This window comes from Bos javanicus, chromosome X (genome assembly GCF_032452875.1).
Source record: "Bos javanicus breed banteng chromosome X, ARS-OSU_banteng_1.0, whole genome shotgun sequence".
Classification (NCBI taxonomy): domain Eukaryota; kingdom Metazoa; phylum Chordata; class Mammalia; order Artiodactyla; family Bovidae; genus Bos; species Bos javanicus.
The window spans coordinates 20,267,008-20,293,604 of record NC_083897.1 but is presented as its reverse complement, the minus strand read 5'-3'; the positions used below and the strand labels follow the sequence as shown (position 1 = coordinate 20,293,604).

Here is a 26,597-nt window from a genome sequence, read left to right as displayed (position 1 = left end):
TGCAAAGAGTTGACTCATTGGAAAAGACCCTGATGCTGGGAGGGATTGGGGGCAGGAGGAGAAGGGGACGACAGTTGAGATGCTAGATGGCATCACTGACTCGATGGACATGAGTTTGAGTGAACTCCGGAAGTTGGTGATGGACAGGGAGGCCTGGCATGCTGCGATTCATGGGGTCGCAAAGAGTTGGACACGACTGAGCAACTGAACTGAACTGAACCACGAAGCAGGTTCCCACCAGACACCAAATCTACCTGTACCTTGATCTTGGACTTCCCAGCTGTGAGAAATAAGTTTCTGTTAAGCGACCTGTACGTGAGTGCTCAGTTGTGTCCGACTCCTTGCGACCCCATGGACTGTAGCCCGCCAGGCTCCTCTGTCCATGGGATTCTCCAGGCAAGAATACTGGAGTGGGTTGCCATTTCCTACTCCAGGGGATCTTCACATTTTGAAAAAACAAATGGGTTACAAAATTATTTTCAATTATGTCAAGCTAGAGAAACAGTGGCACCCCACTCCAGTACTCTTCCCTGGAAAATCCCATGGGCAGAGGAGCCTGGTAGGCTGCAGTCCATGGGGTCGCTGAGTCGGACACGACTAAGGGACTTCACTTTCACTTTCATCCATTAGAGAAGGAAATGGCAACCCACTCCAGTGTTTTTGCCTGGAGAATCCCAGGGACGGGGGAGCCTGGTGGGCTGCAGTCTATGGGGTCGCACAGAGTCGGACACGACTGAAGTGACTTAGCAGCAGTAGCAGCAGAGAAACAGTTATGGAAATGGCAGAGATTATTGTTTATATGGGAGAAAGATGTGACCCAAAGATAGTTACTTAGTTTTATCTCTGGAGGGGTTACTTTGTTTTCTGTGTTACACTTGATTTTTATAATGGTAAACTGCTTCTACACAAGTCTCAACTGGCTTGGCAAACATCCTTATTTGGAATTCTTGAAAGAGTTTTTGCTTCCTGAAAAAAGGAAATTGTTACCTTTTGTTGCCTTTTTAACCCAGGTATCATTCAAGTGAGTTTCCAGCCCATTGGAAACAATTCCCATTCTTTCAGATCATAAAGTTCAGGAATGGGTGTGTTTGTGGGGGAGGGGTCACAGCCAGGGAGTCAGAGTGGATCAAGCCACTTGTCAGTTTCTCAAAACTGGAGAGAAAAATGTGTTTATGGGCTCTAGCCCTACTGGGCCCAACTTTCCAGTTTCAAACCTTGATCCACCTGATTCCACCCCTTCCCCAGCTAGCTAGCATCTCATAAGATTACCAATTGGGAGTGTAGATTAAGCCCCACAGATAATACACGGGGCCGGCTTGTCTATGTGTGTGCAGTCAGCAAGAGTGAAATGCCAAAGGTAGTCAAAGAAATGCTTTTCAAGTTAGCTTTTTGGAAGTGAGGGGGAAACTAAGAAAGGATGGTTCTAGACAGATGATCTGGGCAGGGATTTACTTGTATCAGAAGAGCTGGGGTCTTTCAGAGACAGGAGGCCTTTTCTTTCCTCTTTGTCAATATGGGAAAATTGACTACTGCGTTCAGCTTTATACGAGAGAACTTCCAAGCTGAGGGATTTTTTGGGAAAAAACATCAGATTACCCAGCTTACACCAAATGCCAGCCCTCTTGGAATCATTTTTTTCCCCTAAATAGCATAATTAAGAGTTCAATTCTGATGGTACATGTTACCTTCTAACACAGACGAATCTTTCTACAGTGAGCCAAGATAAACACCCTTGTATAATGATGCATCACAAGTGCTAGTCAGCCTCCACCCAGAATTTTCCCAACCATCACCTAAAAAAGAACAGCACTTTCGAAGGAAAATAACTTTGAAGGAAAATGTACTGGCTTTTTTTTTTTCTCTTAGTAAATCTCAGAAACACATGTAACACATTGGAAAAACTGATTGAGACAAGAGAATTACTCTATTACTACCAAGGTTACCGATTCACTCATGTAAAAGCTGTGGTCTTTATTTACATGGCAGATGAGAGAACTAAATATCTAAGAGCCACCTTGATGGTAACCCTTGATAAGTATTATGGAGAGAAAAGAGCCCTGAGATCAGACCTGGGATCCAGCCTGGGCTACGTGACCTTGGGCAGGTCATTGGCCAACTCTGAGCCTTGGTACCCACATGTATTACGTAAAGGTAATCATGTCAATAGCAGAGTTGCTGTCAAGTTTGCATGAGATCATGGATGTGAAAGAATTTAGAATTAAGAATAGCTTAATCCAGAATTGTCCCTTTATTATTAACCCTTTGAGCTATGGGAACAGGGGGTGTATGTGTGCGGAATGCTGAGGGCAGGGATACCGGGATTGTCAGAGCTAAGTACCAAGCTCATGCTGGACTGTGAGCTGTCTACCAGATTGGAGAGATGGAAGAATTTGGAGAAATTGGTCATTTCATCCAGAACAATCAGCAAGGAGGTCCCACTGACTGGTCTTGGACCCATGTGGGTATCCACCCAGGTAGCTCCAGTGGTTCTCTGCTGAAAAGAAAGTTACTGTTTTCTCGATGTCACTGACAGGGGAAGAGCTACAGGAAAGATCCTGTGGTGATGGCAGTCAGGCGGGCCCCTGTGCAAGGTTGTAAGGTGCAGACAAGCACACGTGGGGTGTGGAGACCCAAGGTCCTCCTCGGAGGGAGGGCAGCCAAGAAGTCATGGAGCTCATCTAAGAATGCTCTGGATACAGAACTTACTCTAGGCCTGGCTTGGGATGGGACAGTTTGCTTACTAATTTGCGAGTTATTTGTCAGATTGCTCAGTGATTAGAATCACTTTTTTGGAATTAAGTGATCATATTTTCCAAGTGACAGTATCTCATTCATCAAGGCCAGCCTGAGACCTCTTCAGCTTCCCTTCAAACTTCAGGGATGCAGGAACTGTCCTGCCTCCCAGCCACTCTCTGTGGGTCTTGCCAATGCCATTAACAGGGAAGCTGGGCATCATCTGGTTAAGGCTAGAAAGTGTCAGGCTGTTTCTGGAATCTCTCTATTCAGTTGGCAGAGTGGGACAACCCCATTGGGTACCATGTGGTCAGTGTTGATGCGGGCAACCGTGCTGATGGAGGGCAAGTTGGCCAATTGCTAAGAAGGAGGGCAGTGAACACAGAGGGTGAAATTTGTCATTTTATTGGGGACAATCTACAGGGTTGCTCCCCACCACTAAACAGCTCTTTTAACCATCTTAACCATCTTATATGCTCGAGATTCACTTAACAAGTTAAAAAAAAAAAACAAAAACCTGCTGCGGGGCATAGGTGCCAAGAAAAAGTATAGAATTTCAGGGAGAGCAGAAACTTGCTTTGAACCCAGTGCTCTTTGGTGGCAACAAGAAAAAAGGACGGTGATGTCTCCAGACCCTCTGGATTCACAGCAGAAAACCAGAAGCAGGTTCGGAAAAAGGAATTCTCTTCTTTAAACCCACGTTCAGTAAAAGAACAGATCTCTTCTTCTCTCTGGAGACTGGCTTCCTGAAAAATAGAATAAGCTTGATGAGGTAGCAGCTGGCTTGGTGCCCAAGGAACCCAGGTTTGAGTCTTGACCTCACCACTCTTAGCTGTGTGACCTCAGGCAAGTTACCTAGCCTATCTGAGTTCCCCTTTCCTCATCTGGTAAATGGGAAGACTAATGATATCTATTGCCTACATGAGTTAAACACATGTAAAGCCCTTAGAACAGTGCCTGGCACAGATAGGCTCAGGAATATTTGTTCAAGAGGTAGTGTCCTTATATGGAGTAGAGTAGAATTATCGTGTGGTCACGGTGCAGCTAGCTTACTGGGTAAGACTAAGGACAGGAAACTGACCCTGGCACTTACCTTGACTCTGGGTAAGTTACTTAACCTCCCTAAAACTCCATGTTCCCATCTGTGAATGATGATAAAACCGCACCCGTGGGGTAGCGAGCTATGGGTTCTTCTTTTACCTCATTTCTGTGGTTCTTGCCATTCCCTGCACCTTTGGCTCACGGCGCCTCAGTCAGCCATTCACCATGGTCACACACTAGACCTTGTCATCACGTACACAGCTGTCACCCCACCATCTCAGTTTCAAACCACCATCTCCTGATGTCATCGGCTTAAGCAGTCTTATCACCACATTTTTACATAATCTCATCCTCCAATCCATCAACCTCTACTACCCGGCACCTTCCATCTGCCTCCATTTCCTTCTCTGAGCAGCTTAGATACCATGATCCTGTGTTATGGTCCCTCATTCATCATGATCACTTGTCAAAATCTCAACCCTGGATGAGCCAGAGTTTGGCTTCTCTGTGCATTACATTAACCCAACAGCCCTGGTGGAAAAAAAAAAAAAAAATCACACAAGTCAGCCAACTGTTTCCACTTAAACTCATGATGTCAGCCTTTATAGCTGATTCAAAATCATTTGATTACTATGTTTCCAACTCCCCACAAACAAGCCTGCAAATCTAGTGGCATCTGTGTCCTTATTCCCCATCTTTTGTCTGCTTTCAATGGTAGAATGTCCCCTCCTCCTAAAAAATGCCAATGCTTCCCCACAACCTTGCAATTGTCTCCAGCCATGAAGTTATTGTCATCATCTTGTCATCCATCTCTTCATCTCTGTATAGGCTCTATTTTTTTTTTCTTTCTGGTCACCTGAGTTTGGTTTTTTTTTTTTTTTTGGGGGGAGGCTAATTACTTTTCTGTATAGGCTCTAATATTTGCCTTCTTTAAAAAATTTAAAAATAAATAAATAAATAAATAAATGACCCTCTCCACCCCACTAATCTCTATAGCTACTAGCTTACTTTTATTCACCTCCCTCAAGGCTAAACTTCTCCAAGAAGCTACTGCCATTTACTATCTCCACTTTCTCTGCTGCCATTCCCTCCTCAACCCACCCCATCCAGCTTTCGTCCACATGCTATTAACGAAAACTGCTCTTAACTACGTAATCAAAATCTCTGATGCCACATCCAATTTCTCTGGCCTTCTCTTATCTGATCTCTCGGAAGCCTTTGACACAGGTGATCACTCTCTGTGTTTGGAAACTTTGTCTTCTAAGTTCCTGTAACACCACATTCTCTGGCGCTTCTCCCACCCAGGGCCTGCTCCTTCTCTGTATCGTCTGCTCGGTTCTCACATCCCCCAACTTCTAAATATTGGCGCACTCCAGGACTTTGTCCTCTGCCCTTTTCTCTGCCTGGGTGATCATTCAGTGGCTTGCAGTGTCATTTTCATACCGAACAATCTCAAAACTTTACTCAGGCTCTCCCCTCGCTTCTGAACTCCACACTTACATACAACTGTTGGAGAAGGCCATCCGCTTGCATGTCTTATCATCACCTACAGTGAATGTGGCCAAGGCAAAGTTGTGTTCTCCTACAATCTGCCTCATTTCCACACATGTACCAGTATCCACAGAGTTGCTCATGCACGCAAATGAAAACCTAAACACCCCACATATTAATAGATCTCAAACACATTCACTTCATCCAGCATCCACGACTGCCATCTGATTCGGGCCACCATCTTGTGCTTCTGGCCTCCTAACCAGTTCTTTCTCCAATGCATCCTCTGCACAATGGTTCTGTGGCCTTATTAAATGCAAATCGGATCACACTTCAAACCCTGCCATGCCTCACTGAGTCACTTGGAAGAGAAAATCAACCCCCACCATGATCCAGAAGGTGCTGTGTCAGCCGGCCAGTTGACCTTTCCAGGGCTCCCTCTGCCCACACTCAGGTTTCTCCCGGTCCTCACTCACTTCTGGTCTGGGCAGGGCAGCCTCCCCCATCTCCATCCCAGCTCTTCCTAAAGCTCCCAGCATCCCTCAGTCCATGTGGGTCCGTGCTCACACATCACTTCAGCATAGAAGCCACCCTTGACCCCCTTTATCCAAAGCTGACCTCTGTTTTGCTCTGTTTCAACACTTGGTATGCTTCCTTCAGACTTACCATAACTTGCAAACATTTTATTTTGTCCTTTTTTTTTTTTTTGGTGGAATCTACCTTCCCCACTAGACTAATAACTGTGAGAGCAGGGACCAAGAGTTTTATACACTATTATATATATATATATAAAAGCGCACCATGTCTGGCAATATTTTCTGTAGACATTGAAGGAATGTACAATGAACCACTGTCTATTTCTACAGATCAAAAAAATCAAATTCACTAAATATTTTGGCACCAGTTTTGGGGAGTCCCTCCAACTATGCTTCCAGCAGATTGCTCTTCTCTCCACATGATCTCTGGCTCATGTGGGTGTGTGGTACCCACTCGAGAGGACTAGACCATATCGGAGGCGCAGGAGGGGGTCTGTCTTCCTTCAACAAATATTTATCTGGGGCCTAACAGAGGAAATCTTTCAGACTACCAAAATCTTCCTGACAGTTTCATCTAGCTCACTTCAAAATCAGGTCAATATATGGTAACTCCCTGGTGGCCCCATGGTTAGGATTCAGCGTTTTCCCTGCAAGGGCCCAGGTTCAATCCCTGGTTGGGGAACTAAGATCCTGCAAGCCATTTGGCATGGCCAAAACAAAACAAAAATCCCAAATCAGGTTAATATAAAATATATCAAACATAAAAAGAGGCTACTGAGTTCCACGCCAAAACCACTCAACCAGGAAGTGATGGCGCAGAATCTGGGCGTTTCACAAGCTCCCCTCTGGTTTCAGCATCAGGCAAGATGGGGAAATGGGTGCTGTGCTCTCTTAAGAATGTGGGCTTTGAGGGGTGTTCCTGGTCCTTTTTTCACATAGGAAGTCACCCTCTTCCCACTCTCCGTGTCCTGCTGCCTCCCTCTGCCCAGAGCCACAGTGGCAGAATAGCCAACAGGGGGCTGTTGGCATAGCCAGGTACCCATTCCACACTTCCTGTCAGCTATTCTCCACATGGCCCTTTCTCAGGATAATACTGCTCCTCTGCATGCTTTCCAAGTTTCTGCACCCCCTCATCTTACTCAGGATACTGTCCTGGTCCACAGATGGACAGTGAGCCCATATACAGTGAAGCAATCATACCGGTTGCTAGTCTTCACTGCTCTACACTTGATTTAAGTTGGAATTGTTTTTGATGATTTATGTTTAATGTAATTTATGATATTGATGATTATGACACTGTGAGAGCAGAGAAATAATTGTACCCCTGCCACTTGCTATTTGATCTTAAGCCAAGTCCTTTCACCTGTTTGAGACTCAGTTTACTCATCTATAAAATGGGTATATTCATTTCTTCACTCATTCAACCTCTATTTACTGCATGCCTCATGTAAGGCACCTAAGATGTCTTCATACATGAATCATAAGGTCATTGTGGGGACTGAGCTCATAGCCACCACCGATACATGGTGTTGCTGTTAATTTGGGCCTATGAGCAATTGAAAGCATCAGGCTTTTGGTAATTCTGAGGCTTACAATTTTTTAAATGTATAAGCTAACAAGTACTTAGGAGACTTGATAATCCTGATTTCATACATTAGAAAGTGAGCAGAGCTCATCCCTTCAGGAAGACTTCCATGAAGCCTGATGAAATTGCTAAGGCTCTTGGATCAGCCCTAAATCTATCTTGTCACTTGGGCACAACCAATTCCTCACGGAGGGTGATTTGTGACTTGCTTGTTTCACACAACAGTATCAAAAAAATTTAATTTATACTCTATCGGCAGATAGATTTTTACCATTTCCTTTTCTGATGTTCTTTTATTGTTTCCAGCATTTGCTCACTCTTTCATTAGACATGTATGTTCTGACCTCCATGCCAGGCACTGCCACAGGTGCCAGGATGGGTTAGTACACCTCTCAAAGACTTGGCCCTCAAGGAGTGGACATTTTAGGGAGGTCTATATATTTTGTTCACCCCCATTCCACACCAAACTGTACAGTGCCAGAGATCGGAGGCTGCGGTGGCAACTCTTCCCTTGATGCCTCTCAGACACACAGAGTGAGAACAGCTGCAGGCACACGGATGCCCTCCCTAAAGGCACTTTTTGCTCCCTTACTGGGTGCTGACTTACTAGAGTCTCATTTCCATTAGAATTTACATGTCAATACATATATGTAAATTAATCCTTATCAGAAATCTGATGAGGTGGGCATTATTTTAATCCTCCTTTTATAAATAAAGCTACTGAGGTATGGAGAGGTGAACAAATGTGGTTAAAGTTCCTGAAGCTAGTAGCTAATGAAGGTGGATTCAAACCTGAGCCATGAAGGTCCTCATGTCAAACCAGAGATTGTCCTCATTGGGCGGTTCTTACTGACACCACTTTCAAATTGAATGTGGAGCCCAGAGTCCTAGCCTTTGGTATCAGGTGGCATTTTCTGACTGCAGAGTCCTGGGGTGGCCCTATGTTCTAGGCTGAAAACTGAACATCCGGGAAAGAGCAGGCTAACCTTCATGAATTTGTTCATTTTCCTGCATCACCTTGGTTACCTTGCTAAATCCAGCTCAGATAAAAGAACTTAATAGAATTGCTTTTACAGCCAAATTAGAAAACGGGCAAAACATTTTACAAGATACTAAGTGCATGGGCTCTTTGAGACTTAAAGGTAACCAATTCTAAGGGTAAAAACACTAAATAACAGAAATGAGGGTCATTTCAATTGCTGGAAATCCTGATTTTTCTGCTATAAGTTTGTTCTCAGGATGCAGAGATAAGATATCAAAGACAGAAGCAGACACTCACTTTCAACTGCAAAGCTGGCACCGGCAGGTCCACCATCAGGGGGGAAATAGATTTTCTTAACTAGGAAAGAAAAAAATATGATTGGGAATGAAATCAGGGACTGGGTTAGAAAGTGCACACAGTACCCCCTCAAGGAACCCCAAATCATGTGCTCCTCAATTTTGACATTTGACATGTTTTCTTTTATCAGATGCTACAAAAACAGACACACTTCTGTTTTGTATGCCCTTGGGGTTTTGTTCCCATTTATGGGCAGTTGTTTCTGATCAAGGGTTGCTAACTTCCTCAACAGATCCTGGACTGTCAGCCACTGATTTATCCAGTAGATATCAGCATTAATAGGAGTGTAAAGAGTTGGCAACAGTTGAGACTTTGGTGATGAATATTTGTTTGAAAATGCATCTAGAACTTTCGGGACTATGATAACACCTGCATTGTGGCTTTGCTATGATGTGCCTGGCATATACTAGATGCTTGCTAAATCTTTGCTAAATTTGATTTGAACTGCATGGCTTGTTTTGTTTGGGACGCGATGATTTGAGCTGTATTCTAACCATCCATCGAGACAGGGTTCCGCTGTGTGTGTGCACAAGCATATACACACAGTTGGCCTCATTTTCCCCTCTGAATCCAGCAGGACCAGACTTTTGAAAAGGAGTACAAGGATGGGAATTCTCATAGGTTTCCCAAGCTTGACATTTTTATGATTTACTCTTTAAGTATATTGCTAATCAAACTCTGCAAATGATGGAATGGTATTTTAACAGAAAATTTGTTTTTGACATTAGCATGGAACACAGCATCTGACTTTAGGCCTCGGTGTAACATAAATATACTTAGTTCAGAAGTAAAAGCAGCTTCTGGCAATTTCTTTCAGGCACAGACCAGGGAGCTGTAAAAGAAAACTCATCCAAGGTGCAGAAAGCCAAAGATGGAGACTCAGCCCCAAGAAACTATGAAGCATCTACTATTACCAATATTTCATGTGAAGGGCAAATCTTGCAGGAGAGTCATTTGTTTTTTTGGTCAAAGTACACTTTAGGCCAATCCTTTCCCATCCTTTTACAAAGAAGGGAGTCTTGTTTCTCGATGAGTATTTTGCATCTGCTGCTGCTAAGTCGCTTCAGTCGTGTTCGACTCTGTGTGACCCCAGAGACAGCAGCCCACCAGGCTCCCCCGTCCCTGGGATTCTCCAGGCAAGATTTTGCATCTAGTAGGTGCTGATTAAATGTCGGATGAGTGAGTAAATGGAATAAAACAGTGAATGAGCGTTAAGGAGGTTTTTGCTTCAGGGAGGAGTAGGGGTCAGGGAGCAAAAGCCCCAGACAGCCAGGCACCATGACGGTCTCCAGGCAGCAAGGGGGCGGCCTCCACTGTCGCTTTGAATTTTAATGTGTGGAGCAGATGGTTGGTATAGACGGCCCTTGTTTCTACCCAGGAGTCTGGCATTATTGCAAGTTGCCAACCTATTTGGAGGATAGTTTTGAGCCTGTAGGTGTATCACTGAGTTCTGTTTTACACATGGGTTATCTGGCAGTTCACAGTGAGGTGAATGCAAGACCCTAAGATTTTAGGCAGCAGCCCATCATTTTTCTAGGCCAAGTCCGAGTCAGCAGACCAGGGTGAATATTCTGGGCCAACTGCATCTGGCTGGCTATCTATGCAACCCTTTAGTCATTAAATAGTGACTATCGATACAGCCTAGTGAAGGTAGATGTTTTGTCCCTCAGAAGCCCCACAGCTGGAGAGGCAGCAATTAGTCTTCCCATCCCATCTCATGCCAACGCACTCTCAACCACAACCAATCAGAAGCAACCCCTCCAACCGTACTTGGAGGCATTTCCTTACAGTGGGCTGAGCTGGGAGGCAGGTTGAAGAGCAATCCTGTGCTTCCGGCAGAGTTGCCATCCTCCCACGAGGCAGATTCCTGAGGATGGGTTAGGCATCTCTCTGGCTGGAGGAGACTTAGGAGGGGCTCATACTTCCCCTCAGGCTGGGGCTCTGGAACCAAGTGCCCAGTGGAAAAAGCATGAGGGTAGCCAGGCTCTGGGAAGCTGGGACTGGCAAGGGAGGAGAAATGCCACAGCTCGCCAGGCTGAACGGAGGGGCCCCCAGTCAGGGACAGTGGGTATTGATCCATAGGCATGAGACCAGATCCATTCAAGCTGCAGCTGGCGGCGCCATTTGCAAAAGATACTTCCGGCTGTGGCTTTGTCCACGGAGCAGAGAAACGCCACTGATTTGGAGGCATGTCACTATCTGGGAAGGAAAGATTTAGAAGACAGATTTGTTTATTGTTTTCAAAATGGAATTAGCTTTTTTTATGGTTAACACAGGGGCTTCCCAGGTGGCTCAGTTGTAAAGAATCCATCTGCCAATGCAGGAGATTCAGGAGATGCCAGTTTGATAGATCTCTGGGTTGGGAAGTCCCCTGAAGGAGGAAATGGCAACCCACTCCAGTATTCTTGCCTGAAAAATCCCATGGACTTACAGTCCAAAGGGTTGCAAAGAGTCAGACATGACTGAGCCACTGAGCATGCACATACCTACTATGTATGGTTAATTGAATGTATTTTTTACTGTGAAAAATGTACAGAAGGTTAAAAAAATCACTCTAAGCATAATATCAGAGACTATCAGTGTCTATCTTTAGGTGTACTTCTTTCCAGGATGTTTCTATATATGTACACATTGTTTGCTCTCATGTTATTAAAATATCACAAACTTCCTGCTATAGCAACACACAGAACCAACAGCAGCTTTTCAAATCACTGCATGGCATGCCATCAGAAGGTAGTAACATGACTACCAAACACAAGAGTTGGGCAGCTCAGTTATTCCATTTTTTCAATTAACAACATTGGGATAAGCATCTTCATATATACCTCTCTATATACTTGTCCAACTAGCCCCTCAAGGAAACTTTTCTAGAAGTAGAATTACTTGATTAAAGGTGATTTATGTTGTTTGTTGCCATTGTTTGACTTTTATTTTATAGCTGGTGTTTTGAATACACTGAAGAGAAGAACCCTCCATAAAGTTTTGTGAAGCCTTTCCTCTTCAATGTATTCCAAACACTGGTTTGCCGGTATCATACAAGTATGGGGTTGAAATCTCATTTTCAAGAAAGGTCTGTGCCATGGGGATGTTAAGAGACTGGACCAAGTTAGCAAAGCAGATTAGCCAAGTAGAGATCGGAGCTGGAGGGGGTCAGTGATGGGTAGGAAAGTGGTTGCTTCATGTGCTCAGTCATGTCTGAGTCTTTGTGACCCTGTGGACTGTGGCCCACCAGGCTCCTCTATCCATGGGGATTCTCCAGGCAAGAATACTGGAGTGGTTTGCCATGCCCTCCTCCAGGGGATCTTCCCAACCCAGGAATCGAACCCAGGTTTCCCACATTGCAGGCTGATTCTTTACCATCTGAGCCACCAGGGAAGCCCAGTTTCTTGGAATTCTTCCTATAAAAGCAAAATGTTCAAGGTCAAGTGGTGACTCAGGTTCTTCTTGTAAAATTCTTGTGGACTAGCTAGTGGGAATGGAGTCTCCTGTGGTCTCAGAGACACTATTCAAACTGTGCCTCTAACAGCAGCTGAATTGGAGTTCTCAAAGAGTCTTGGGCAGCTTGACATGGACGGATGTTTTCCCCATTCTCAACACCCACTCAGACAAGAAGGGAGGCGGGAGAGAGCCCTGGCAGATGGTGCTTAAAGCCTGGAGGTTCTCATCTATCCAAGATAATGAAGGGGGCCTGGATGTGGAGATAAAGGGAGACTGGAGGGCTGGAGAGGCTGTCTGGCCCCCTTCCCTTCCTCGTGCACCTCACCCAGCACTCCTGAATGTTCAGTTTGCCTAGATCTTTTCTGATAGGTCTGCCCAGTGATGCTGGAGTGTCTCACCCACCAGCACAGCTTTTCACGTAATATAGATGGTAAGGGCAAAACAAGCCCTAACCTACATAGCACAGATATTCTGCTCAACTTCTCATATTGTTCATGAGCGATGGGCAACGGTTGGCTTCTTTTAATGAGGTCAAGGGCAATGAAACAATTAGCAAGATTTGTTCCTGAGGATGACTGCTACTTTTGAAAACTGATATCTGCTGGGTAGTAGCAATTGGAGGCAGTTATCTATGTGGGGTAGTAGCAATTCAGGGCCACTGTGTAGCACAAATAGAATGATTAAGCTGACTTAGGCTAATCACTGTTCCTGCTTCATATTGAATGAGGGTACTGCATGTCCTAAGCACAAATGAGAAACAATGTTTAGCCTCTGACAACTGGGCAGTTTCCATCTGAACTGGCCTTCCAGATCTCATACATAGGACCAAGGTTTGGAAGGCTTGAAATGTGGAAGGCAGGGCCCCAGCGTGTTTTGAATATTTTCTTTAACTGCTTCCCTTCCAGAATTGTCTGACTGAAAGGTTAAGGGGAGTGGATGGATGTGCCTGTCCAAGGGCCCACTTGGTCGGTCACTGAGTGCACCAGAGCACAGTTTGGATGGGAGTATGTGGGAAGACATAGAGTCCCAATCCTGAATTCACAGTAACCCAACTGTAGGCCTTGGGGGGCCCAGAAAAGTCACCTTTCCAGGGCAGGCTTGGGTGTGGTGTCCCATGGAATGGACACCCTGAACTTTGGTGGTCTCTTTCTCAGGCTTCTTGGACAAACTGCTCCAGTAACCACACCCATCTAGTCGGAGAACCACTGGACTGGCTCATGGTGACCGGTGAAAATAAGTGGCCCTGGTGACACTTCCTTAACCGAGTTCCCCCTCTTAGAGCCCCAGGCAAGACTCCACTGCCTTCTCAAACCCCAGCCTACATTAATGAATGGAGAGCAAGCAAGGAACACTTTGGGGACATTTAGGGAAGGCTAGGTTTTTCATATTCTATTTTTTTCCTTCAGATGTGAGTCCATACTAGGCAGTGTTTACGAAATATTAACCACCCCGTATCTTATGATGTCTTACAGTGGATGCAGCTTTAGTCTTTTTTAAAATTGAAATATAATTGGCTTACAATATTATTTTAGTTTCAGGTATACAACAGAGTAACTCAGTATTTTTAGAGATTATACTCCATTTATAGTTATTCTAAAATATTAACTATAGTCCCTGAACTACACATTACACCCTTGTAACTTCTGTCCATAGTAGCTTGTACTTCTTAATCCCCTTCCCCTATTTTGCTCCTCCCCTCCCCGCCCCAGGCTGGATCTTTCTTTCAGTAGGAATACAAAAGGCTTCCAACCCCTGGACTCCTACTCTGAGCATCTAGCCCCTGCCTCTTAGTTCCATCCATGCCTCTAGCATTCACGAAACCCCTGGTTCTAAGACCAGGTCCTGTTCAGAGAGCACAAGTCCCCATTTCCTCCCTATCCCTTTAGGATGAAAATGTCAAGCTACTCTCCCACCTGTTAAGCAAACCCAGAGACATCACCCATGCCCACCCATAGATGCTTGAGAGCCCCAGAACCTTCTAGAAAGCACTTCTAGGCATCAAGGAGTTTGCTTCTACCCCAGAGGATCCTCCCTACACTCTGTCTTTGCATGGTGGCCCTGACACCCTGTTCCAGGCTGGCTTCTGGACACACCAACTTCAATGTCAACCCCTCAGAGAAGCTTCCCCTTAACAGCCAATGACACCGAGCATGTCCCTTCCCATGGATGGAAGGGGACAATCCATGTGAAAGGTTTAGCATGGTGCCCAGGACCTTATAGGCACTCAAGAAGTGAGAGCTGCTGCTGTGGTTAATATTATTAATTATTATTTTAGTTTAGAAATGCAGCGTAGGCTCACATTCACGGGTTTCTCTCCTGGCTTGCAACACTCTACAGGATCAACCAGGAAAAAGCCAAATGGTAACGCAGGGGGCCTGAGGAAGTCTCTCTGCCCTCACTCATCACAGAAGGGAGAGGAGGAAGGGCCAGAGCCAAGGAGCCTGGGAAGCAGCGGTGCTGCAGGGCTGATATGGAGGATGGAGTAGATACTGGCTATAAAAGAGAGATTTCCGGGATTTCCCTGGTGGTCCAGTGGCTAAGACCCGCGTTCCCAATGCAGGGGTCCAGGGTTCCATCCCTGGTCAGGGAACTAGATCCCACATGCCACAACTAAAGGTCTTGCCTGCTGCAACAAAGATCAAAGATCTGTGTGTCAACTAAGACCTGGTGGAGCCAAACAAATAAAATAAAAATTAAGGGAGATTTCAGAAGCCTTTGCTCCATGTGTCAATTCCCAGAAATAATCCATCAAAGGTGGGCAAGAAAGATTGTAAATCTAGAGGAGCTTTCATTTACTATGCACTTACTATAGCATTCTGGATGCATCTCAGGTGAGCTTCACAAGGGTCCAGATGAGAAAATAGAGACTCAAAGTGGTTAATGTAACTCGCCTAAGGCCACAGAACTAGCAGGTGGAGAGCTGGCTGAGTCTCAGCTTCATGCTTGGCCAGCTCTGCCTCCTATTATCTTCAGAATGCACCTACTCCCGCAGCTGGAAAGTTGGCAGATGAGCATAACGGGCATAACATTTCTGGCAGCAATTTATCAGCAGATATCAAAACCCTAAAATCTGACCGGACTTTTTGATGTAGTCATTCTACCCACAACAATATATTTTAAGAATATAATCAATGATGCATGCAAAAGTTGAGCTGCAAGGATATTCAATGTGATACTTATATATAGTGAAAGATTGGCAACAATCTAAATGTCCAAAAATTTCAACAGATTTGAAACAGCTATAAAAAAGGATACTCTTGAGGCATAAAATGATGTCTTAGTAGGATATGAAATGGCAGTAAAGATATATATGGTTTATTACCCGTTAAAAAGCCAAGTGACATTAGGTTGTAAAACTTAGTATGGGCGCCTAGATGTGCATGTGGTTTTGTGTCCTGAATGCTTCTCTGTGTTTTGTAAAGTTTCAAAACTTAACACAGTATCTTTGTGATTAGAAAAAGTTAGGTTTCCTTTTTTTCCCCCCGAAAAAATTAGTTTTAAAGTAAAAACTTAAGAACCCACTTGACTTAGTGAACCTGAGTCACAGCTGTGAAAGGCCAGTGCATAACTGCCTGGTTGCCTTCCATCTATCTTTCCTTCCTTCCTTCTTTGTCCCCTGCCTCCACCTTTAATATAAATGCTGCTTTACGATGAAGTGGAAGCCGAGAACCCTCTTAACACACACACACACATCTTGCCCCATGAAGTTCCCAACTTTGGCCTGACCAATGTGCACACACTGACATTCCCCTCTCTGCCATTTTGGCTGGTGGCACTTGTCTCCGATGTACTCCAGAAACAAAGAAAATATTATTTGTATTAGCTGGGGTTGAAATAACACTAGACACAGAGAGACAGCTTGTGGGGGACAGCTCTGTTTCAGGGCATCCCGTGTGTGTGTGTTGGGGGGGAGAGTTTCCTATTCAGTCTCACTCCCTCCTTCACAACCACCTGTCTAGGTCCTTTGCTGATTAGCCAGGTTCCCTTTCCCAACTAAAAATGGAGATGAAATACAGAACATGTGCTTGTATTTTGAAAATGGCTAAGAGTTCTTTGGGTTGTATGTAGCTCGCCAGGCTCCCCTGTTCGTGGGATTTTCCAGGTAAGAATACTGGAGTGGGTTGACATTTCTCCCTCCAAGGGATCTTTCTGACCCAGGGACCGAACCCAGATCTCCTGCCTTGGCAGGTGGTGGATTCTTTCCCACTGAGCCACCTGGAAAGCCCAGTAAGAGCTCAGTATCTAGAATCGAATGATCTGGTTATAAACAGCTGCCCCTTATGAGCTGTGGGATCTTGAACAAGTCACTTGATTCTCTGAGCTTCAGTTTTCTTATCAGGAAATGGGCATGGTGAGAGTTAACCAAAAGGTTACTGTGAAGATTCACTAAGATAATTCATGTGCCAGCCCCTGGGAAAGGGCCTGGAACATAGGAAGCACTCAATAAATGTTGGCCATTAGAAACATTATTAGTGAGAGTGCTAATGGGCAACAGTGTGGATGACCTAGAGATTGTCTTACTGAGTGAAGTAAGCCAGAGAAAGACAAATATCATTATGATATTGCTTATATGTGGAAACTAAAAAGAACTTATTTATAAAACACAGACTCACAGACACAGAAAACAAAGTTATAGTTACCAAAGGGGAAAGAGGGAATATAAATTATGAGTTTGGGATTAACAGATACACTCTCACAGGGAACTATATTCAGTATCTTGGAAGAATCTGGAAGGGAAAAGAATCTAAAAAGAATAGATACATATTATATATTTACGTATAACTGAATCATTTTGCTGTACACCTGAAACTAACTCAACACTGTAAATCAACTATACTTCAATTTTTAAAATTGAAAAAATAAATACAAAAGAAAGAAACCCAGCATTTCTTCCCCAACCCCACTGGATTCTGGAGGAGAGGAGAGACTGGCTATAAAAGACCTCAGAGGGCTCAGGCTGTACGAATACCTTCTCTCAGCAGCCCTTGAGTGAAGGGAGCCAGCCCTGCGGCTGGGCTCGTGGCTGGGACAGGAAGAATACAGGGTGGGTTGTGCACCAAGACAAGCCCCCAGAAATGGACATTTATGAAGCTTCTCCAGGTTACCTACTCTGAAATCACCCATGTCCTTTTAAAAGGGAAATAATTCAGCTACTTTCAGCATGTGTTTTCTTTCCTACCAATAGGGCCAGTATAAATTATACCCAAGTAAAAAAAAAAAACAACTTGGATTTGAAAAAAGCAGCCAGGAAATTCAATGGCATTTCCTAGGCACATGGGCCTGTCAGAGCACCCTGGGTGAGCCCGCCATGGGAGCCCATGAATGGGAGCCTGTTCTCAGCTTAGCCGGGGCCTCGCTGAGGCCAGGCAGCCTGGGGCAGGCCTGCAGGGGCTTAGAGGATGCTAAGTGTCGGTGATGAAGAGCTAAGCTGCGTGCAGCTCATAGAACACCTCCAGTGAGAACCACTGGGGACACGTCTTCTTTCAGGGGACCCTCCCTGGAGGCAACAGAGCTTATGAGAAATTTGACTCCTAACTGTGATAAGAGAAGCCTTGAAGAAAAGAGGCTTTCTCCTTCATTTGTTCAGTCAGCTGGACAAACAGAAGCCTAACCCACAACACGTGCTGCAAGGGAGATCTCGTCACAGTCAGGGGATCTGTGAGACTATCACACGGAAATGTGACAACACAGAAGGTAGGTAGAGAAGAAAGCCGCCTCTGTTTGGCCAGAGAAGGCTGTCTTGGGCCAGATAAAAGACCACGTCCAAGCTCCCTTGGTGGGCAGGGGCTTCATAGAATACAAAGTGAAGTCAGGAGAGTTAAGAAACAGGGCAGCGGCCACCCAGAAGCCAGTGGACAACTTGGAGGCTGAGGGGAGGGTCCTGCTGTCTTGCAATCCTGATGGTTTGAAGGTGGGCCCTCACATCCACTGTAGACATTCAAAAAACCTGCCTCGAGCCTTTACACACCACAAATATTAACTACCACCTACATGGCACTTACTACGTGCCACTTGACATGAGTAATCTCACTGATTCCTCCTTTAGTTCAATGATACTCAGTTTTACAGATGAGGAAACGGGCCCAGAGAGATGAAGTGATATGCCCTGAGGTCCCATGGTTAAACAACAGTAAAGCTGACCCGGCCCCAGGGTGCCTGGGTCTAAAGCCATATACCAAGCGATACTGTCTCTCCAGTAACCCCATCAACCCCCATCAACGACAGACATCAGCACCCTGTGGTCCAAATCACAATTTCATTCATTCACTAAATATTTATTGAGTACGTTCCATGCGTTGGACATTAGGGTGGGTACTTGGAAAACAGCACTTAACAGACCGACAGCGTCTAGAGGGTAGGAAGAGATAAGAAACCCATAAAATACACAATATGCCCCATGGTGACGCATGCTAAGAGAAATAAAACAGGGTAAGACAGTGACAGGGTGGGGACGTCTATGTTTTAAATAGATTGTTCAGGAAGGCCTGTCTGAAAGACGACATTCTAACAGAGATTTCAATGAAGGGGAAGTCTTGCAGTTACCTGGGAAAGAGCGTTTCAGGAAGAGGGGAGAGAGGAAGTACAAAAGGCCTGAGGCAGTACTGTACCTGTCACAGCTACGAAGAGCAAGGAGGCTATGCTGGACTGAGAGGATAATGAGATCAGAAAGATGACAGGGGCTCAGGCAAGTGAGGGCTCCCGGAAGACCTTGGATTTGATTCCAAGTAAGATGAGAAGTTACTGGAGGATTTCGAACAGAAAAGTAACATGGTACAACTTTCTGACTGCTACTTTGAGAACAGACTGAAGGGGAGCAATGGAAGAAGCAGAGAGACTGATGAGGAGGCAAAAATCCAGTGGGGAGAGGATGGCTTTTCAGACTAAGGGGACAGGAGTGGAGGTGGAGAGATATGTTCAGAGCTCAGACAAACTTTGAAGGTAGAACTTACAGAATTGTTCAAAGGGTTGGATGCGGGGTATGAGATAAAGAGAGGAGTTAAAGATGACTGCAATTAATTGGAAGGATGCAGCTGCCATTTATTGAGACTGTGGACGGAGCAGGGTGAGGGGAAGATCAAGAGTTCAGCTTGGGGGACATCCCTGGTGGTCCGGTGGTTAACACTTAGCCTTCCAGTGCAGGGAGTGCAGGTTTGATCCCTGGAAGGGGAGCTCAGATCCCACATGCTTCTCAGTCAAAAAACCAAAACATAAACAGAAGCAATACTGTAACACATTCAATAGATTTTTGGTCCACATCAAAAAAAATCTTAAAAATTCAGCTTGGGACCTGTTTGGTTTAGATTCCTAGTAGCTATGTGAAGTGAAGATATCAACTAGGCAGCTGCGTAGATAAGTCTGAAATCCAGTCTGGGTAAAGATATGATATTTCATCAGCACATAGGTGGTGTTTATGTAGATGGTATTTAAGACAAAGAGACTAGAATTGATCCCCTAGGGCGTGAATGTAGAGAGAGAAATTGAGATCAAAGTCCTAGGGCCCTCAAATGTTTAAGAGATGAAGCCTTGAAGAGAAGAGGACATTCAGCAAAGGAGACTGAGAAGGAGGGGTAACCAGGTAGACAGGTGGAAAACCATGAGAGCGTGATATTATGGAATCCAAGTGAAGGAGGTTACTTCCAAGAGGAGGGAGCAATCATCTGCAGCAAATGCTGCTGATGAGTCAGCTAAGATGAGGACAGAGAAAGATCACTTGCTTTGGAAAGTGGAAGTCTCCCACGAGCCTGGCTAAGACTGGTTTCAAAGAGTGATGAGGATGACAGCCTGAGTGGAGCAGATCCGAGAGCAGGAGAGGAAGAGGAAAGAGCATGCATGGACACCTCTTAGGAGTCTGGCTGCGAAATGAAACCAAGAAATGGGACAATAAGCAACCAAGAATTGGTTATATCCCGTCTGTGGGGTCGCACAGAGTTGGACACGACTGAAGCGATTTAGCAGCAGCAGCAGCAGCAGCAGCAGGTTGGATTTACCAGGCAAGCAGGAGAGAGAAAATGAGGGATGACGAATTGCTGGTGCTGACAAAGAAAAGACTGTCATATATTCAACGCAATGTGTTTAGAATTAACTCAGAGTCAAATAGCCAAAGTGGACAGACTTAGCTATGCATGAAGAGCCTAGGGTTTTGACCTTTCCTAGGAGCCAGATAGAGCCTCTGAATCCCATTGCCCACATGGATGGGCTTTTACCCACACATCAATTCTCCAAACGACTCAACAGCAGCCATTCCTGCAGCTGCTCTGAAGTACTCAGCATACCCTTAGACAGCACCTCCGTGCTCTCCACCCAGCCCCTGATCCCCAGTGTTAGCTTTAGTACCTGCTCCTAGTATGCTCCCCCCCTTCCACATGTTTCCTGAACTCCAAAGAGTCTCTGAGAAAACCATCTCACCTGACTGGAAAAGTTATTTCTAAGAGAGAAGAAAATTCTCAAAGGCTAAAGAGGCTAATACACCAATTCCCTATCCAGACCCAGAGTCTGGCCAGTCAGAGTGATGGCTTCGGAAAACTGGTGAGCGCTTCACCCACAAGGCAGAGGCCCCGTCCTGGGAGGCATGTCCATCCTCCAACGGGAGCAGGGCATTCAACGCATAAGCTCGGCACCTTTTGGCATAGCTAAGTGTTTTGGGATGAGACAATGCTTTAAAAAAAAAATCACCCAATAGTGTGTGCAATAGACACCCCCAGTACTGTTAAGGGTGGGAAGAGGGATATGGAGAAACAATCATTTTATCCGCCTCCCTCTGGCCCCACCCTACCCACTGTAACCTGAGAGAAGGCTGGATGTTTCTACAGGGAACACATATGTCCAAGTCCTTTGGTGTTCTTCCCCTGTCAGGCCAAGGTAGCAATAATAATAATAATGGTGCTCTCATCGCATACTGAGTGTGAACCCAGAATTTAACATAATTGAGGACACAATGAAATCCATATATTAATTTGATTAAAGTGTCCTTTTTTTTCCTTTTTTTGCCCACGCCATGTGGCTTGTGGAATCTTAGTTCCCCAACCAGGAATGGAACCCGTGCCCCCTGCTGTGGAAGCATGGAGTCTTAACCACTAGCCCACTAGGGAATTCCATAAACAGTGTCCATTTTCAAGCGAAACTTCTGAGAAATGGGTGTGGCTTCTCACTAAACAGAATGATGTGCCTTTAGCAAATATACACACATCTCAGAACATCAGAACTGTCCTTTGATGATAGCCCGATAGGGAATTCCAGCCCCTCCCTCCCGACATGCTCACCATTCCTCAGCAGCACATCTCCACTCGGGCTGGAAGGGTTCTGTCCCTGGGGGCTCTTGACATTGCCCAGAGCTCTGGAGAAGTGTTCATCCACCACACTGCTAATGTCCCCTTGGAAATAGGTGAAAAGGACACAGCGGGAATTCCATTCAGTTTTAATAGGGCTCTGTGTGTGGACGGTGGTCTTCGTCACGTCTTCCATGGTGACTCAGGGGAGGGCTGCAGAGCAAAATGCAAAATGTTACTGGCACCCTTTTCCCAAGCGGTTTGGCTAAGTTGGCAGAAGTGGCTTCCTTGAGGACAAGCAGTTTGTGCCTAAGGTTCAGGTTCTCTCACTGGGGCTCCCAGGAGCTGCGCAGCTGCTGAGCAGTCATCAGGAAATAAGATAGAGTGCTGAAGGGGTCGTCTCTTATAAATGCGAAAGAGTGCCTGGGAACATGATTAGAAGAGCATCAGGAAATGGAAGAAAAAAAGGGAAAGAAAAAGGACACTGAAGCCAAAGACTGCAGTAATTTGCCAGCTGGGGAAGTGCCTGCCTCCCACTAGATTCCTCTGAACAAGGGCACGAGTACTCCAGTAGACCTTGACTGAGCAATCAGTGGATACTGACAATTTGTTTCCCTAGCAAGCCTTGATTTCTACCTTGCCCACTTCTGTGCAGGAGCACCAAACACACCAAATTCTCCTGCTCTCCCTGACATGGTGATTCGTGTGGGATGGGGTCCTGCACCCACCCCCACCCCATCTTAGAATTAGCAATTACAATCAAGGCCTCCAGACAGACATACTCTGCCCAGAATCACTTAGAAAATGTCAGAGCTTTAAATCCAGGTCCATATTCTGGTGTTTTTTTTTTTTTTTCGGCTGCACAGTGTGGCTTGCCGGACCTCAGTTCCCCAGTGAGGGACTGAACCCGGACCACGGCAGTGAAAGCCTGGAATCCTAATTACCAGGCCACCAGGGAATCCCCAGACAGATATACTGGGCACCCAATGCAGCTAACATTTTTCACACTGATACTCTGTTGGGAAAGAGCACTCTGTTCACCAGGCTTCCTGTGCGCCTAGAGCAGTGCCTGCCACCTAGCTCAATATTGAGCAAATGCCCCAACAGTCATTTGCTGAATTGCCTTCAACTTGGTCTCAATGGGTCCTACCTGTGAACTCCTTGAGGGCAGAGGCTGTCCTTTTTTGCACCCAGGCAGGGACCAGGCACGCAGACGGCACTGCAGAGAGAAGCCGCGGCCTTCCTTTACCAGGGAAATAATAGTTTTGGGTGCTTCGTCACCTCTGGCCATCCAATGCAACTTGCCCAGAGTTCTGGCTAAAGACATTTTGAATCTAGTCATTCTGATGCATATAATGCAAATGACTAGAGTTGAATAGCCCTTCTCCGGGTCTAGTCTCTGAGATCGAGGAGGATGGGGGCCATTTCTTATTCCTTTCTCTATCTCTAGCACCTAACACTAAGTAAACAAAGGCTGAGTGATGAAATGCCATTTCGTGCAGAGAAAGCACAATGCAAGGAAATCACACCAATTAGGGCTCAGAGGACCTGGGCTTGCCCTTGACTGGGTGTGTGCCTTTGGGGAAAGCACAGGGCCTCTCTGGCCTTCAGATTCCTCTAGGGTAAAATGAAGAGGTTGGGGTACGTGAATTCTGCAGCCTATTTTATTTTTCTGCCAGAAGTGTCAGTCGATTATCATGGGAACATTAGGAGGGAATCTGGGAGTAAGCAGAGGACCCTTATTTAAAAGTTCTCCTTTCAGAATCTTAGCCCCAGTCACAGCTGGATTCTGTTGTCTCTAGAAGCCTTTGACTGAGCACGTCAATCTGTCTCCCCCTGGGTGATAGACACGTTAAGCATCACCAGGCACTATCCTAAAAAAAATGAACCCACTGTATCCTTATTTCAAAAAACATGGGAACCACCATGCTGAAAAACCATCCAGCAGTGTCTTCTAAAGTTTACTGTACGCTTACCATAAGACCCAGCAATCCCGCTTCTAGGCACATATAACCAAGAGAAACGAAAACAGATGTGTGCACAAAGACTTCTACATGAGTGTTCGTAGTGGCTTTGTTTATAAAAGTGAAAACAGCCCAAATGTCCATCACCAGGAGAACAAATAAACGAACTGTGACATTTTCATACAATGGAATGTTCTTCAGCCATAAAAAGGCACAAACTACATCCACCCAACAGCATACATGAATCACAAAAACATTAACCTGAGTGACAAAAGCCAGACACGAAAGACTGCATATTGTATGACTTCACTTACGTGAAACAGGCACAAATAATCTATGGTGATAAAAATCAGGACAGCAGTTGCCTTGAGGTAGAGCTTGGAATAGGGTGAGCGTGGACTCACAGGGGGTGCTGGAAATGTCTTACATCCTGAAGTGGGTGAGGGTTACATATGGATGCAGATGTGTCAAAACTCATCAGGCTGTGCAGTTCAGATCTGCAAGTTTCACTGAAGGCAAATTAATCCTCAGTGAAAAAGCACATGATATCTTCAGATATTTGGGACTTTGAGCAATAAAACAAAGGTGTAATCCTTGAGCGTGTTATGGCATAAGTCAAAGTATAATCTCACCTATCTGTGGAATTTTCAAGAGCCAAACTACAGAATAAAATGGTCATTTCCAGGGCTGGGGGGACAGAACCAATGTTGTTTAAGGGAATAAATGTGCAACAAGCAGTGAACAAGCCCTAGAAATCTACCACACAGTGCAGTGAATCTAGACAATACTGCATTCTAATCATCAAACTTGCTAAAAGACTAGAATTTAATTATTTGAACCAATAAAAAGAAAGGGTAATGATGCATCATGATAGAGGTGTTAATTATGGCCACGGTGGTAATTGTACGACAATATATAAATGTATCACGTTAACATGTTGTACATGTTAAATCTACAATGTTATCTATCAAATATATTTCCAAAAAATAGCAAATCAAATGAATAATAAAGCGATGGTATTATGAATGACCAAGTAATGATAAGCATGGACGCAGCCTTTTTGCTAAAGCTGCAGTTCACGGAAGACCTATTCTGTCCCAGAGGCTCCAAATATACTTTCTCCAATCTTTACAACCCTCAAATTAGGTGCTATTATCCCCATTTTAAAGATGAGCAAATCTGGGCTTAGAGAAAGAGGAAATCAAGGGCCCAGGCCATGCAGCTAGGTGGTGGCTGAGCTGAGGTTTGAACCCAAAATCTCCCTGGCTTCGGTGTCTGGCCTTTTCGCACCATCCCTTTCTACCTGTCGGGGCAAACAGTCCCTTCCCCTCCATGGGACCCTCATCCTGATCCAGTCCTCTGGCTCCCAGTCAGGCCGGCAGACGGTCTGTCCGCGCATTCTCATGGCGTCTCCTGGAAGCCTTCACCTACAAGGGCAGCTTAGCACCTTTGTGGGTCTTGCCCTCTTACCCTCTTGCCAGTGGCCGTGCTCTAGCTCAGGTATGACCCAGCCTGCCACCTCTCCTTGCTAAGTCTCCCTGAAGCCATGAGAAGCAGCTGGCCGGACCCCGGAGACATCAATGCTGTGAAGCATGCTCCTAGCCTCCCTGGGCAAAGACCACAGGCTAGTTCCATAGAAATTGAGCAGATCTGCAAACACCGTCTCGGTCCCCCTCACCTGGGGAGCTCAGACCTCACACAACTGCGGATCCTCAATAAATCTTAAAGTCCTACGCATGCCCCTCTTTTCCTTGCCAAACACATAGACACATACTCTAAAGGAAAGCCCTGGAGTACATCTCTGGATCACATCTCACGAGCAGTTCCCTGGCTGTAGTCAGACCTCAGGGGATGAGGGTCTGTATTCAAGGGCTATTCAAATCTGTGAGCTGTTACCTGGTTTAACTCTTTATAGAATCGCATCCCACTGGACCTCTGCAGTGACTTGAGCGGTTTCATCCCCACACGAACCCTCCTTGAGGGGTCTCTTTCTTCGGGAAGTGAATTGGTGGGGTGGGTCTGGCTTAGGTGCCGCAAACCTGGAACCATGGATGGGACTTTCCTGGCCAAGATGCTGCTGTATTGGCGCCTGGCTTTGTAGTGAAAGCCTCTTGCAGACAAAACCCTTGGCCTTGGCCAAGCTTTGCCAGCTGTGTAGTTCAAATAGTGTAATTACAATATTCTCCAGTGCTCAGAAATTTAAGACACCAAGTAGGCATACCGAAATACTGCCTGGTTTTCGGCCCAAATATTTTGGGCCAAGAGGAATGCAAGAGCAACAGTTTGGTCTCCATTCTACCAGGATGCCTACCTGCACATGCTTACCACCCTTCTGAGAAATGGTACCCAGCACCCCTGGGCTTGGGATGGGGAGTCTAAGAGGTTGTCACAGTGATCACTTGGAACAAAGCCTCAAAGGCACTGGAAGGCATCTCCTTAAGCAAAGCATGTGATGCCCCCTACCACCACCACCTCCCCCCCAGCCCCAGTTCCTTCTCAGTTGAATTCCCATCCCTCCTGCCTCCCCCAGAGTTCCTACCTTCTCTCACCTTATTTCTCAACCATCGGCCGCAGAGACACAGCAAGATGCTATGGCCGGGCGAAGGTGTGTTTTGCTGGCCGGAGCTGCCTGGCCTGCTTTAGAGCAGCTCAGTACTGGTCCGAGCAGGGCCTGGCGATCTTGTGCCCTCCCCTCGCTAACTTTCTACCCCTCTAGCTGAGCCTATACGAAGCATTTCCTGCTAGCTATCTATTAAGAATGCAGAAAATGTACTCCAACAAGTCAATCGGGTTGGGCACCTGCAGGAATGAGGAAAATAGGTAGTTCTTTTTTTATTTCTTTCTTTTTGCATTAAAAAAAAAGTGCTTAGCGATATTGTCTCTTAAAGTGGGCAGCCAATTGTTTGCCCGGAAACCACACACAGAGTAGTAGCGTCTCCAGCATCAGTGCTGGGGCTGGGATCCAACAGATGGGACTTTCAGTCTCCGGAACCGAGAGAAAGCTTGGCTGGTCACTAGTTTCTTCCTCTCTTCCCATGGGAAGAGAAAGGGACCCAGCCCTCTAGGATTCTGGACTTTCTCAGGCTTCCATGGGCCCAGAGGGATCGAGGACTTCTCCAAACCTGCAATAGATGAAGCCGTTCAGGACTCCAGCTTCAGGCTCATAGCAAAGGAGTCCCAGTCCACATTCTGAAAAATCTTCAA

The 26,597-nt window shown here is 45.7% G+C and overlaps 1 protein-coding gene across 1 annotated transcript; it reads right to left on the bottom strand.

Moving 5' to 3' along the window:
- Positions 1–3,122: 3,122 nt before the first annotated feature.
- Positions 3,123–26,118, bottom strand: VGLL1 (vestigial like family member 1). The gene is made up of 5 exons (XM_061408471.1): positions 25,943–26,118; positions 21,424–21,642; positions 10,514–10,924; positions 8,666–8,725; positions 3,123–3,479 (listed from the first exon to the last, which is right to left on the bottom strand). The coding sequence occupies exons 2-5, from the start codon at positions 21,623–21,625 to the stop codon at positions 3,436–3,438; spliced, it is 717 nt and encodes a 238-aa protein (XP_061264455.1). The 5' UTR covers positions 21,626–21,642; positions 25,943–26,118; the 3' UTR covers positions 3,123–3,435.
- Between the last annotated feature and the right edge of the window lie 479 nt (positions 26,119–26,597).

Excerpts from the sequence above, each read along its gene's own strand:
- VGLL1 (XM_061408471.1), bottom strand. The coding sequence starts at position 21,625 with ATGGAAGACGTGACGAAGACCACCGTCCACACACAGAGCCCTATTAAA. Across the intron at positions 10,925-21,423 it reads AGATGTGCTGCTGAGGAATG|ATAGTGACATGCCTCCAAAT; the intron begins GTGAGCATGTCG and ends TTTCCTTCCCAG. Across the intron at positions 8,726-10,513 it reads GCCTCCCAGCTCAGCCCACT|TTAAGAAAATCTATTTCCCC; the intron begins GTAAGGAAATGC and ends TTTCTTTCCTAG.